Source organism: Rattus norvegicus, chromosome 3, assembly GCF_021556685.1.
Source record: "Rattus norvegicus strain SHRSP/BbbUtx chromosome 3, alternate assembly SHRSP_T2T, whole genome shotgun sequence".
NCBI lineage: Eukaryota > Metazoa > Chordata > Mammalia > Rodentia > Muridae > Rattus > Rattus norvegicus.
In genome coordinates this window covers 22,463,009-22,479,029 of record NC_141536.1, presented here as the reverse complement: position 1 = coordinate 22,479,029, position 16,021 = coordinate 22,463,009, and the positions used below count along the sequence as shown (strand labels likewise).

At 39.5% G+C, this 16,021-nt stretch overlaps 1 protein-coding gene across 1 annotated transcript; it reads left to right on the top strand.

Moving 5' to 3' along the window:
* The first annotated feature begins 7,338 nt into the window (after positions 1-7,338).
* Positions 7,339-15,664, top strand: LOC148006465 (T-complex protein 1 subunit zeta-like). The gene is given in 3 exon segments (XM_087654906.1): positions 7,339-8,201; positions 8,204-8,576; positions 15,045-15,664. Coding segments are annotated over 3 exon segments (1,593 nt in total). The 5' UTR covers positions 7,339-7,384; the 3' UTR covers positions 15,448-15,664.
* The last annotated feature ends 357 nt before the right edge of the window (positions 15,665-16,021 follow it).

Sequence of the window (16,021 nt, the reverse complement as noted above, 5' to 3'; positions counted from 1 at the left end):
CAGGGTTGTTTGCTTAGATCTTTCCAGGAGAAATAAAAGCTTAAAACTAAGGAATTCAGAGATTACTGGACAAGAGAATAAAAAATAATAGTTAAGCGTATTAACTATTGCATGTTAATTATCAGCTTGGCAATACAGACTATAAATGCCCTTTTTAGAGGAGATAAATAAATCAAATAAACACACATGTCATAAAGACTATATGATTTTGTTTTAAATTTAAGACAAGGGATTAATGCTAATTAAGATCTAACTGTGATGTGCTATCATAATATCCAACTGAATACACTAAGGAGACAACAATCTAATTTAAAAGGACACGGATTGGGAACTTGTTACCCCCTGTGAGATAGGATGTCAACACTACTCTGAGCATCTAAGCAGTCTCCTTGGAAAGTGGGGCTCCCATGGGAGAACTATTGTCAGTTCAGCAGAGTGTGAAATATAGAACTCAGGCCAAGACTTCTAAACAACTACAACATACTTTAGGGAACGCTTGGGTACTAAGATAGAAAGGAATTGATAAAGTTGAATACAGGGAAAATATTAATTTAAGAAGGAGAACAGAAGAATAAATAAATATCCAAAGAAGGGAGAAAGAGATAAAAATTGATATAAATGTTTTCAAGAGTACATAGATACTAAGTAAAAAAAACTCATATTTTTGATCCTAATACTCGGGAGACAAAGACTAAGACAGGTAGGTTCCTTGTGAGTGCAAGGAAAGCTTGATCTACAAAGCAAATCCAAGTTAGCCTAGGCTACACAGAGAAACCCTATCTTCATTAAATAATATTAAATATATATCACTATAGAGGAGGATACTTGAACTCCATATAGTCTTGTTTTGATTTATAAGCATAAAAATGGTTATATGTCCAGTGATAATAGTGATATTGTACATTCTCTTTCATAAAGGTCAGAATAGAGGATACCTGGATAAAAACAGTGTTGCTGTACTTATAATGATTTTAAACTACCGGGGGAGGTATATTATGTTAGGGGAGAGGCTTTGTGTTTCTGTCAAGAGAAAGAAGAAAAGGCTTTGTATTCTATCCAAAGTAATAAGGATCCAATTTGACAGAGGAAGACTACCTTAAGATCTTGGCTACAGATAGAAAGAAAGAAATCAAGACCAAACAGGACAAATTATATGACTTGCTGATGCCTCTACATGGTAACAGCCCTGAGACTAGCTGAGACATAAAAGTGTCTCCAGACAGAACTTCAGCTATATATAGCTAATAGATCTTGTTGGCTACATAATCCTAAAGATTCATCATGCCATCCTTTTATATGGCATGAAAGAGATTTATGTTGCCATTTGGTTGTATAATCAAGCTAGCTCATAATGATGTCTTTCATTTGCTCAAAGAGCAAAAAATCATCCTTCATTTATCTGTGTACACTGAACATTCCATATTTATTATAAAACTGTATACTACTTGTGGGGTGTATGTGTTTATAGAACAAAGTGGACTGAATACCAACAGAATGAAGACAGCCTTGACAAGACTCATCCTGAAGGATGCCAAGAGATTGTCATATTTGTTCTAGCATCCTTGATCCAATCACAGACTGCCTCTATAGCTATGTTCTCAAATATCTACCTCCAGAACAACTTCAAAACAGATAACTCACTTGGGCCAGTATCAAATACTATTCCAGTCAGGACTTCATTTAAGCCATGAACTTTCTCACCATGTAGAGACTGCACAACTGTTATGGCTACCTTTTTTTAAAGACATACACAACCTATTTTTTTAAAGATACACACACACACACACACACACACACACACACACACACACACACTACTGCTATCTTCAGACAAACCAGAATCAGGCATCAGACACCATATAGATGGTTGTGAGCCACCAGGTGGTTGCTGGGAATTGAACTCACAATCTCTGGAAGAATAGCCAGTACTCTTAACCACTGAGCCATCTCTCCAGCCCACAGCTAGCTTTCTAAAGATTAACCATTTTTCTAATTTTCTTGAGCCCCCCCAAAAAAGTGATTTTATGTCCAAAATCAGCAGGAAGCAATTATAAGAAAACTGTTTTCCATTCCCAAGAGGTGAGTTGGTTGATGTTTGGTCATTCAACAGGTGCTGAATGTTTGTCACCTTTTAATAGAGGATGGTAACTATGGTCATGAACAGGGAGGAGATGTTACATTGCTACAGAATTTTGTATATTGATACAGAAATAAGATTTTTTAAATACTAAGTATAGGCATAGGTTATTATATATTGGTACTAGTTTAAGATTAATGTTGACACATATAATGTGTATGTGTTTTTAATTTTATGTGAAATTTTGTGCCTATATAATTCTTAAAAAATACAGTGTGAATTTCTAATTGTTTTACAAGCTGCCTTCACAAACTGTTAGAAATAAGTAAAAAACACAACTTAATAGTCAGTTAAAATCATGGTCAAATTAAATTCTAGTTTAACTAATTACAATAAGATATTTTCAAGCTGTGGGGAAGAGAGCTGAACACCCCAAAGGGCAGACATCCTGAGAGCGCAGGACAAACTGCAACTTCTGCATACCTCTGCCCACATCCCTGGTCCAAGAGGAAATTATACAGTGCCTCTGGACATAGAAATATAGGAACAGTCAGCCACCAGTTACCTACAATTCTGTTCTGCACCCAGGACTGAACTGAACCAGTCAAGCAGCTCCCTGCACCAAAATCCCATGGGGTAGAAAGCATACACTCCAGAGAAAGCAGAGGAGACTACCCACATTCTCAACCCAAGAGAGAATTGCCTAGTGCCAACTGTGCCCCCTGGTTGCAAGGACCTAGGAGCAGTCAGGGTCAGGAACTTTCTGATACCTGCCCATACCTAGAGCTAAAAGACAGTCACAAGGAGTGCCTTCAGACCTGAGATCAAAGCACCTATTCTCAGGAAAGGCTGAAAGAAAACAGGAAAACAGTCCTACAGGAGTGCTGACACAGAGACCTACAGGAGGGTCAAGCCACTCTCAGAAACAGCAAGACAAGCAAACATCAGAGACAACCCAATGGCTAGAGGCAAGCACAGGAACTTAAGCAACAGAAACTAAGACTACTTGCCATCATAAGATCCCAATTGTCCCACCAAAGAAAATACCGAATATCCAAACATACCAGATAAGCGAGATTTAGATTTAAAATCACATTTAATGATAATGATGCAGGACTTTAAGAAGGACATAAATAACTCCCTTAAAGAAATGCAGGACAGGGGTTGGGGATTTAGCTCAGTGGTAGAGCGCTTGCCTAGCAAGCGCAAGGCCCTGGGTTCGGTCCCCAGCTCCGGGGAAAAAAAAAAGAAAAAAAAAAAAAGAAAGAAATGCAGGACAACCCAAGTTTAAAAAAAGTAGAAGCCCTTAAAAAGGAAACGCAAAAATCCCTTAAAGAATTACAGGAAAACACAACCAAACAGGTGAAGGAATTGAACAACACAATTGAGGATTTAAAAATGGAAATAGAAAAAATACAGAAAGCACAAAAAGAGACAACCCTGGAGATAGAAAACCTAAGGAAGAGACCAGGAGTCACAGATACAAGCATCACCAACAGAATACAAGAGAATTACAGGGACAGAAGATACCATAGGAAACATCGACACAACAGTCAAAGATAATATAAAACTCAAAAAGTTCCTATCCCAAAACATACAGGAAATCCAGGACACAATAAGAAGATCAAACCTAAGGATTATAGGTATAGAAGAGAGTGAAGACTCCCAACTTAAAGGGCCAGTATGTATAGTCAACAAAATTACAGAAGAAAACTTCCCTAACCTAAAGAAAGAGATGTCCATAAACATGTAAGAAGCCTACAGAACTACAAATAGAATGGACCAGAAGAGAAATTCCTCCCATCGTATAATAGTTAAAACTCCAAATGCACAAAACAAAGAAGGAATATTAAAAGCAGTAAGGAAAAAAGATCAAGTGACATATAAAAGCAGACCTATCAGAATTACATCAGATTTCTCACCAGAGACTATAAAAGCCAGAAGATCCTAGACAATGTCATACAGACCCCAAGAGAACACAAATGCCAGCCCAGGCTACTATATCCAGCAAAACTCTCAATTAACATAGAGGGGGAAACCAAGATATTCCATGACAAAACCAAATTTTTACAAATCCAGCCCTACAAAGGAAAATAGATGGAAAACTCCAAGACACGGAGAGAAACTGTGCTGTACAGAAAGCAAGAATATAATCTCCTTGCAATGAAACCAAAAGAGAAGCACACAAACATAATTCCACCTTTAACAACAAAAATAACAGGAAGCAACAATCACTATTCCTTAATACCTCTCAGCATCAGTGGACTCAATTCCCCAATAAAAAGACACACTGACAGACAGGATCATAAAGAGGACCCAACATTTTGCTACATACAGAAAACACACCTCAGAGACAAAGACACACACTACCTCAGAGTAAAGTAAATGCCTGGAAATCAATGTTCCAAGCAAATGGCCTGAAGAAACAAGCTGGAGTTGCCATTCTAATATAGAATAAAATTGACTTTCAACCAAAAGTCATCAAAAAAGATAACGAAAGATGCTTCATATTCATCGAAGGAAAAATCCACCAAGATGAAGTCTCAATTCTAAATATCTATGCTCCAAATGCAAGAGCACATACATTCATAAAAGAAACCTTATTAAAGTTCAAACCACACATTGCACCTCACACAATAGTAGTAGGAGATTTAAACACCCCACTCTGATCAATGGACAGATCATGGGAACAGAAATTAAACAGAGAGAGAAACTAGCAGAAGTTATGAGCCAAATGCACTTAACAGATATTTATTGAATATTCCATCCTAAAACAAAAGGAAATACCTTCTTCTCAGCACCCCATGGTATCTTCTCCAAAATGGACCATGTAATCAGTCACAAAACAGGCTTCAACAGAAATAGGAAGATAAAAATAATTCCATGCATCCTATCAGATCACCACAGACTCTGTCTGATCGTCAATAACAACAAGAACGACAGAAAGCCCATATATACATGGAAGTTGAACAATGCACTACTCAATGACAACTTAGTCAAGGAAGAAATAAAGAAAGAAATTAAAGACTTCTTAGAATTTAATGAAAATGAAGGTACAACATTCCCAAACTTATGGGACACAATGAAAGCTGTGCTAAGAGGAAAACTCATAGCTCTGAGTGCCTGCAGAAAGAAACAGGAGGGAGCATATGTCAGCAGCTTGAGAACACAACTAAAAGCTCTAGAACAAAAATAAATAAATAAATAAATAAATAAATAAATAAATAAATAAGTAAGTAAATAAATCCAGGAGGAGTAGAAGGCAGGAAGTAATCAAGCTCAGGGCTGAAATCAACCAAGTAGAAACAAAAAGGACCATAGAAAGAATCAACAGAACCAGGAGCTGGTTCTTTGAGAACATCAACAAGATAGATAAATCCTTAGCCAGGCAAATCAGAGGTCACAAAGCATGTATTCAAATTAACAAAATCAGAAAGGAAAAGGGAAACATAACAAGAGAATCTGAGAAATTCAAAAAGTCATCAGATCATAAAAGCCTATATTCGACAAAACTGTAAAATCTGAAGGAAATGGATAATTTTCTAGACAGATACCAGGTACCAAAGTTAAATCAGGAACAAATAAACCATCTAAACAACCCCATATCTCCTAAAGAAAGAGAAGCAGTTATTAAAAGTCTCCCAACCAAAAAGAGCCCAGAACCAGATAGGTTTAGTGCAGAATTCTATCAGACCTTCATAGAAGACTTCATACCTATACTGTCCAAACTATTCCAAAAAATAGAAAGAGACAGAGCACTATCTAATTCCTTCTATGAAGCCACAATTACTCTTATACCTAAACCACACAGAGACCCAACAAAGAAAGAGATCTTCAGACCAATTTTCCTTATGAATATAGATGCAAAAATATTCAATAAAATTCTTGCAAACCTAATCCAAGAACACATCAAAACAATCATCCATCATGATCAAGTAGGCTTCATCCCAGGCATGCAGGGATGGTTTAATATATGGAAATCCATCAATGTAGTCCACTATATAAACAAGCTCAAAGATAAGAACCACATATGATCATTTCATTAGATGCTGAGAAAGCATTTGAAAATTTTCAACACCCCTTCATGATAAAAGTCCTGGAAAGATCAGGAATTCAAGGCCCATATCTAAACATACTGAAAGACAAATACAGCAAACCAATAGGTAACATCAATCTAAATGGAGAGAAAATTGAAGCAATCCCACTAAAATCAGAGACTAGACAAGACTGCCCGCTCTCTCCCTACTTATTCAATATAGTTCTTGAAGTCCTAGCCAGAGCAATCAGACAACTAAAGGAGGGCAAATGGATACAAATTGGAAAGGAAGAAGTCAAAATATCACTATTTGCAGATGATATGATAGTATTCTTAAGTCACCCCAAAGTCCCACCAGAGAACTACTTAATCTGATAAACAACTTTAGTAAAATGTCGGGGTATAAAATTAACTCAAACAATTCAGTAAGTAGCCTTCCTCTACTCAAAGGATAGACAGGCTGAGAAAGAAATTAGGGAAGTGATATCCTTCACAATATTCCCAAATAATATAAAGTATCTTGGTGTGACTTTAACCAAGCAAGTGAAAGATCTGTATGACAAGAACTTCAAGTCTCTGAAGAAAGAAATTGAAGAATATCTCAGAACACAGAAAGATCTCTCATGCTCATGGATTGGCAGGATTACTATAGTAAAAATGGCCATTTTGTCAAAAAGCAATCTGCAAATTCAATGCAATCCCCATCAAAATTCCTACTCAATTCTTTATAAAGATAGAAAGAGCAATTTGCAAATTCATTTGGAATAACAAAAAACCCAGGATAGTGAAAACTACACTCAACAACAAAAGAACTTCTGGGGGAATCACGATCCCTGAACTCAAGCAGTATTACAGAGCAATAGTCATATAAAAGGTATGGTATTGGTACAGAGATAGACAGATAGGTCAGTGGAACAGAATTGAAGAACCAGAAATGAACCCACACACCTATGGTCACTTGATCTTTGACAAAGGAGCTAAAACCATCCAATGGAAGAAACAGCATTTTCAACAAATGGTGCTGGTTCAACTGGAGGTCAGTATGTAGAAGAATGCAAATCGATCCATTCTTATCACCATGTACAAAGCTTAAGTCCAAGTGGATCAAGGACCTCCACATCAAACCAGATACACTCAAACTAATAGAAGAAACAGTGGGGAAGAGTCTCAAACACATGGACACTGGGGAAAATTTCCTCAACAAAACACCAATGGCGAGAAGACCCGCATAGAGCACGTTGTTCTCAGCCTCTCCCTGAGCTCGACCAGCCATGGCGGCAGTGAAGACCCTAAATCCCAAAGCGGAGGTGGCCCGGGCACAGGCAGCGCTGGCGGTGAACATCAGCGCGGCACGGGGCCTGCAGGATGTTCTGAGGACCAATTTGGGGCCTAAAGGCACCATGAAGATGCTTGTATCTGGTGCTGGAGACATCAAACTTACTAAAGATGACAATGTGCTACTTCATGAAATGCAAATTCAACACCCAACAGCCTCTTTGATAGCAAAAGTGGCTACAGCGCAGGATGACGTAACCGGCGATGGCACTACATCCAAAGTCCTCATCATCGGAGAGCTGCTCAAACAAGCGGACCTCTACATTTCTGAAGGTCTTCATCCCAGAATAATAACTGAAGGCTTTGAAGCTGCAAAGGAAAAGGCACTCCAGTTTTTGGAACAAGTCAAAGTAAGCAAAGAGATGGACAGAGAAACACTCATCGACGTGGCCAGGACATCTCTGCGGACTAAAGTTCATGCTGAGCTTGCAGATGTCTTGACAGAGGCTGTGGTGGACTCCATTTTGGCCATTAGGAAAAAAGATGAGCCCATTGACCTCTTCATGGTTGAGATCATGGAGATGAAGCATAAATCTGAAACTGATACAAGCTTAATCAGAGGGCTTGTTTTGGATCATGGAGCACGGCATCCTGATATGAAGAAAAGAGTAGAAAATGCCTACATCCTCACATGCAACGTATCCTTGGAGTATGAGAAGACAGAAGTGAATTCTGAGTTTTTTTACAAGAGTGCAGAAGAGAGAGAGAAACTAGTAAAGGCTGAAAGAAAATTCATTAAAGATAGAGTTAAAAAATCGTACAACTGAAGAAGAAAGTCTGTGGTGATTCAGATAAAGGATTTGTCGTTATTAATCAAAAGGGGATTGACCCCTTCTTTTTAGATGCCCTCGCGAAAGAAGGCATCGTAGCTCTGCGCAGAGCCAAGAGGAGAAACATGGAGAGGCTGACTCTTGCTTGCGGTGGGATAGCTCTGAACACCTTTGATGACCTGAATCCTGACTGTTTGGGACATGCAGGGCTTGTCTATGAGTATACATTGGGTGAGGAGAAGTTCACCTTTATTGAGAAATGTAACAATCCCTGTTCTGTCACTTTACTGGTTAAAGGACCAAACAAGCACACGCTGACTCAGATTAAGGATGCAATCAGAGATGGCTTGAGGACTGTCAAAAATGCTATTGACGACTCCTGAGGCTGCAGAGCGGAAGAGACCACCAACACTGCCCACCCCTGCCCACATCCCTGGCCCAAGAGGAAACTGTATAAGGCCTCTGGGTTCCCGTGGGGGAGGGCCCAGGAGCGGCAGGACCGCTGCCTCTGAGACACCGCCGGAACCTGAAGGAAACAGACTGGATAAACAGTTCTCTGCACCCAAATCCCGTGGGAGGGAGAACTAAACCCTCAGAGAGGCAGACACGCCTGGGAAACCAGAAGAGACTGCACTCTACATACACATCTCGGACGCCAGAGGAAAACAACAAAAGCCATCTGGAACCCTGGTGCACTGAAGCTCCCGGAAACGGCGGCACAGATCTTCCTGGTTGCTGCTGCCTCGGAGAGCTCTTGGGCAGCACCCCGCGAGCAAACTTGAGCCTCAGGACCACAGGTAAGACCAACTTTTCTGCTGCAAGTGAACTGTCTGGTGAACCCAAGACACAGGCCCACAGAAACAGCTGAAGACCTGTAGAGAGGGAAAACTACACGCCCAAAAGCAGAACACTCTGTCGCCATAACAGGCTGAAAGAAAACAGGAAAACAGGTCTGCAGCACTCCTGACACACAGGCTTATATGGCAGTCTAGCCACTGTCAGAAATAGTAGAACAAAGTAACACTAGAGATAATCTGATGGCGAGAGGCAAGTGCAGGAACCCAAGCAACAGAAACCAAGACTACATGGCACCATTGGAGCCCAATTCTCCCACCAAAACAAACATGGAATATCCAAACACACCATAAAAGCAAGACCTAGTTTCAAAATCATATTTGATCATGATGCTGGAGGACTTCAAGAAAGACGTGAAGAACTCCCTTAGAGAACAAGTAGAAGCCTACAGAGAGGAATCGCAAAAATGCCTGAAAGAATTCCAGGAAAACATAATTATACAAGTAGAAGCCCATAGAGAGGAGTCACAAAAATCCCTGAAAGAATTCCAGGAAATCATAAATAAACAAGTAGAAGCCCATAGAGAGGAGTCACAAAAATCCCTAAAAGAATTCCAGGAAAACACAATCAAACAGTTGAAGGAATTAAAAATGGAAATAGAAGCAATCAAGAAAGAACACATGGAAACAACCCTGGATATAGAAAACCAAAAGAAGAGACAAGGAGCTGTAGATACAAGCTTCACCAACAGAATACAGGAGATGGAAGAGAGAATCTCAGGAGCAGAAGATTCCATAGAAATCATTGACTCAACTGTCAAAGATAATGTAAAGCGGAAAAAGCTACTTGTCCAAAACATACAGGAAATCCAGGACTCAATGAGAAGATCAAACCTAAGGATAATAGGTATAGAAGAGAGTGAAGACTCCCAGCTCAAAGGACCAGTAAATATCTTCAACAAAATCATAGAAGAAAACTTCCCTAACCTAAAAAAAGAGATACCCATAGGCATACAAGAAGCCTACAGAACTCCAAATAGATTGGACCAGAAAAGAAACACCTCCCATCACATAATTGTCAAAACACCAAACGCACAAAATAAAGAAAGAATATTAAAAGCAGTAAGGGAAAAAGGTCAAGTAACATATAAAGGCAGACCTATCAGAATCACACCAGACTTTTCACCAGAAACTATGAAGGCCAGAAGATCCTGGACTGATGTCATACAGACCCTAAGAGAACACAAATGCCAGCCCAGGTTACTGTATCCTGCAAAACTCTCAATTAAAATAGATGGAGAAACCAAGATATTCCATGACAAAACCAAATTTACACAATATCTTTCTACAAATCCAGCACTACAAAGGATAATAAATGGTAAAGCCCAACATAAGGAGGCAAGCTATACCCTGGAAGAAACAAAAAACTAATCGTCTTGGCAACAAAACAAAGAGAAGAAAAGCACACAAACATAACCTCACATCCAAATATGAATACGACAGGAAGCAATAATCACTATTCCTTAATATCTCTCAACATCAATGGCCTCAACTCCCCAATAAAGAGACATAGATTAACAAACTGCATACGCAACGAGGACCCTGCATTCTGCTGCCTACAGGAAACACACCTCAGAGACAAAGACAGACACTACCTCAGAGTGAAAGGCTGGAAAACAACTTTCCAAGCAAATGGTCAGAAGAAGCAAGCTGGAGTTGCCATTCTAATATCAGATAAAATCAATTTTCAACTAAAAGTCATCAAAAAAGATAAGGAAGGACACTTCATATTCATCAAAGGAAAAATCCACCAAGATGAACTCTCAATCCTAAATATCTATGCCCCAAATACAAGGGCACCTACATACGTAAAAGAAACCTTACTAAAGCTCTAAACACGCATTGCACCTCATACAATAATAGTGGGAGATTTCAACACCCCACTCTCATCAATGGACAGATCATGGAAACAGAAATTAAACAGAGATGTAGACAGACTAAGAGAAGTCATGAGCCAAATGGACTTAACGGATATTTATAGAACATTCTATCCTAAAGCAAAAGGATATACCTTCTTCTCAGCTCCTCATGGTACTTTCTCCAAAATTGACCATATAATTGGTCAAAAAACGGGCCTCAACAGGTACAGAAAGATAGAAATAATCCCATGCGTGCTATCGGACCACCACGGCCTAAAACTGGTCTTCAATAACAATAAGGGAAGAATGCCCACATATACGTGGAAATTGAACAATGCTCTACTCAATGATAACCTGGTCAAGGAAGAAATAAAGAAAGAAATTAAAAACTTTTTAGAATTTAATGAAAATGAAGGTACAACATACCCAAACTTATGGGACACATTGAAAGCTGTGCTAAGAGGAAAATTCATAGTGCTGAGTGCCTGCAGAAAGAAACAGGAAAGAGCATATGTCAGCAGCTTGACAGCACACCTAAAAGCTCTAGAACAAAAAGAAGCAAATACACCCAGGAGGAGTAGAAGGCAGGAAATAATCAAACTCAGAGCTGAAATCAAACAAGTAGAAACAAAAAGGACCATAGAAAGAATCAACAGAACCAAAAGTTGGTTCTTTGAGAAAATCAACAAGATAGATAAACCCTTAGCCAGACTAACGAGAGGACACAGAGAGTGTGTCCAAATTAATAAAATCAGAAATGAAAAGGGAGACATAACTACAGATTCAGAGGAAATTCAAAAAAATCATCAGATCTTACTATAAAAGCTTATATTCAACAAAACTTGAAAATCTTCAGGAAATGGACAATTTCCTAGACAGATACCAGGTACCTAAGTTAAATCAGGAACAGATAAACCAGTTAAACAACCCCATAACTCCTAAGGAAATAGAAGCAGTCATTAAAGGTCTCCCAACCAAAAAGAGCCCAGGTCCAGACGGGTTTAGTGCAGAATTCTATCAGACCTTCATAGAAGACCTCATACCAATATTATCCAAACTATTCCACAAAATTGAAACAGATGGAGCACTACCGAATCCCTTCTATGAAGCCACAATTACTCTTATACCTAAACCACACAAAGACCCAACAAAGAAAGAGAACTTCAGACCAATTTCCCTTATGAATATCGATGCAAAAATACTCAAAAAATTCTGGCAAACCAAATCCAAGAGCACATCAAAACAATCATCCACCATGATCAAGTAGGCTTCATCCCAGGCATGCAGGGATGGTTTGACATACGGAAAACCATCAACGTGATCCATTATATAAACAAAATGAAAGAACAAAACCACATGATCATTTCATTAGATGCTGAGAAAGCATTTGACAAAATTCAACACCCCTTCATGATAAAAGTCCTGGAAAGAATAGGAATTCAAGGCCCATACCTAAACATAGTAAAAGCCATATACAGCAAACCAGTTGTTAACATTAAACTAAATGGAGAGAAACTTGAAGCAATCCCACTAAAATCAGGGACTAGACAAGGCTGCCCACTCTCTCCCTACTTATTCAATATAGTTCTTGAAGTTCTAGCCAGAGCAATCAGACAACAAAAGGAGGTCAAGGGGATACAGATCAGAAAAGAAGAAGTCAAAATATCACTATTTGCAGATGATATGATAGTATATTTAAGTGATCCCAAAAGTTCCACCAGAGAACTACTAAAGCTGATAAACAACTTCAGCAAAGTGGCTGGTTATAAAATTAACTCAAATAAATCAGTAGCCTTCCTCTACACGAAAGAGAAACAAGCCGACAAAGAAATTAGGGAAACGACACCCTTCATAATGGACCCAAATAATATAAAGTACCTCGGTGTGACTTTAACCAAGCAAGTAAAAGATCTGTACAATAAGAACTTCAAGACACTGAAGAAAGAAATTGAAGAAGACCTTAGAAGATGGAAAGATCTCCCATGCTCATGGATTGGCAGGATCAATATAGTAAAAATGGCCATTTTACCAAAAGCGATCTACAGATTCAATGCAATCCCCATCAAAATACCAATCCAATTCTTCAAAGAGTTAGACAGAACAATTTGCAAATTCATCTGGAATAACAAAAAACCCAGGATAGCTAAAACTATCCTCAACAATAAAAGGACTTCAGGGGGAATCACTATCCCTGAACTCAAGCAGTATTACAGAGCAATAGTGATAAAAACTGCATGGTATTGGTACAGAGACAGACAGATAGACCAATGGAATAGAATTGAAGACCCAGAAATGAACCCACACACCTATGGTCACTTGATTTTTGACAAAGGAGCCAAAACCATCCAATGGAAAAAAGATAGCATTTTCAGCAAATGGTGCTGGTTCAACTGGAGGTCAATATGTAGAAGAATGCAGATCGATCCATGCTTATCACCCTGTACAAAGCTTAAGTCCAAGTGGATCAAGGACCTCCACATCAAACCAGACACACTCAAACTAATAGAAGAAAAACTAGGGCAGCATCTGGAACACATGGGCACTGGAAAAAATTTCCTGAACAAAACACCAATGGCTTATGCTCTAAGATCAAGAATCAACAAATGGGATCTCATAAAACTGCAAAGCTTCTGTAAGGCAAAGGACACTGTGGTTAGGACAAAACGGCAACCAACAGATTGGGAAAAGATCTTTACCAATCCTACAACAGATAGAGGCCTTATATCCAAAATATACAAAGAACTCAAGAAGTTAGACCACAGGGAGACAAATAACCCTACTAAAAAATGGGGTTCAGAGCTAAACAAACAATTCACAGCTGAGGAATGCCGAATGGCTGAGAAACACCTAAAGAAATGTTCAACATCTTTAGTCATAAGGGAAATGCAAATCAAAACAACCCTGAGATTTCACCTCACACCAGTGAGAATGGCTAAGATCAAAAACTCAGGTGACAGCAGATGCTGGCAAGGATGTGGAGAAAGAGGAACACTCCTCCATTGTTGGTGGGATTGCAGACTGGTAAAACCATTCTGGAAATCAGTCTGGAGGTTCCTCAGAAAATTGGACATTGAACTGCCTGAGGATCCAGCTATACCTCTTTTGGGCATATACCCTAAAGTTGCCCCAACATATAAAAAAGACACGTGCTCCACTATGTTCATCGCAGCCTTATTTATAATAGCCAGAAGCTGGAAAGAACCCAGATGCCCTTCAACAGAGGAATGGATACAGAAAATGTGGTACATCTACACAATGGAATATTACTCAGCTCTCAAAAACAACGGCTTTATGAAATTCGTAGGCAAGTGGTTGGAACTGGAAAATATCATTCTGAATGAGCTAACCCAATCACAGAAAGACATACATGGTATGCATTCATTGATAAGTGGCTATTAGCCCAAATGCTTGAATTACCCTAGATGCCTAGAACAAATGAAACTCAAGACGGATGATCAAAATGTGAATGTTTCACACCTTCTTTAAAAGGGGAACAAGAATACCCTTGGCAGGGAAGGGAGAGGCAAAGATTAAAACAGAGACTGAAGTAACACCCATTCAGAGCCTACCCCACATGTGGCCCATACATATACAGCCACCCAATTAGACAAGATGGATGAAGCAAAGAAGTGCAGACCGACAGGAGCCGGATGTAGATCGCTCCTGAGAGACACAGCCAGAATACAGCAAATACAGAGGCGAATGCCAGCAGCAAACCACTGAACTGAGAATAGAACCCCCGTTGAAGGAATCAGAGAAAGAACTGGAAGAGCTTGAAGGGGCTTGAGACCCCATATGTACAACAATGCCAAGCAACCAGAGCTTCCAGGGACTAAGCCACTACCTAAAGACTATACATGGACTGACCCTGGACTCTGACCTCATAGGCAGCAATGAACATCTTAGTAAGAGCACCAGTGGAAGGGGAAGCCCTGGGTCCTGCTAAGACTGAACCCCCAGTGAACTAGACTGTTGGGGGGAGGGCGGCAATGGGGGGAGGGTTGGGAGGGGAACACCCATATTGAAGGGGAGGGGGGAGGGGGATGTTTGCCCGGAAACCAGGAAAGGGAATAACACTCGAAATGTATATAAGAAATACTCAAGTTAATAAAAAAAAAATGCTATTGACGATGGCTGTGTTGTCCCGGGTGCAGGTGCAGTTGAAGTGGCACTGGCAGAGGCTCTGATTAAATACAAGCCCAGTGTGAAGGGCAGAGCTCAGCTTGGGGTCCAGGCATTTGCACACGCCTTGCTCATCATTCCCAAGGTTCTTGCGCAGAACTCTGGTTTTGACCTTCAGGAAACATTAGTTAAAGTTCAAGCTGAACATTCAGAATCCGGTCAGCTTGTGGGTGTGGAACTGAACACAGGTGAGCCAATGGTGGCTGCAGAAATGGGTGTGTGGGATAACTACTGTGTGAAGAAGCAGCTGCTTCACTCCTGTACTGTGATCGCCACCAACATTCTCCTGGTTGAGGAGATCATGAAAGCTGGGATATCCTCTCTGAAGGGCTGAAGTCTGCCTGGGATGCTACAGAATGTTGGGGGGGGATGGTTGTTTTTTGTTTTTTGTTTTTTGTTTTTTTTTTTTGTCCAAGCTTCAAGTGATTTGGAAAAGAATTTTCTCTTCCTGATTGGAGAAAAGGAACAGGACATATTTGTCACCTATTCAAATTATAATACTGTAAATTTTATTTAATTTTTTTTTGCATGGAGTGAATACACTTAAAGCAGGTCTTTTTAAATCCACTGAACAAGATGTTTTCGTTACAGTGATACAAAATTACATAATAAGCATTGTTGTCTACCTTGTTCCTCAAGTGTTCTTTGAAATTTTATAATGGTTTTCTCCTAAATAAGGCATGGCGATGCCTGCCTGTAAGCCTAGCACTTTGGAAATAAAATCAGAAGTTCTGCACCAACTCAGGCTACAGGAGACCCTGGCTCAAAAGAATAATTTTGTTGTGGATGTATTTGATGTTATCTACCCAACTCCCTGTTATACATGTTAAGATTCTTGCCAGTGTAAAACACATATGGGTAATTTATGGGTTTCATAGTCTCTCTAATAAATACTTAAGAGTAAAAAA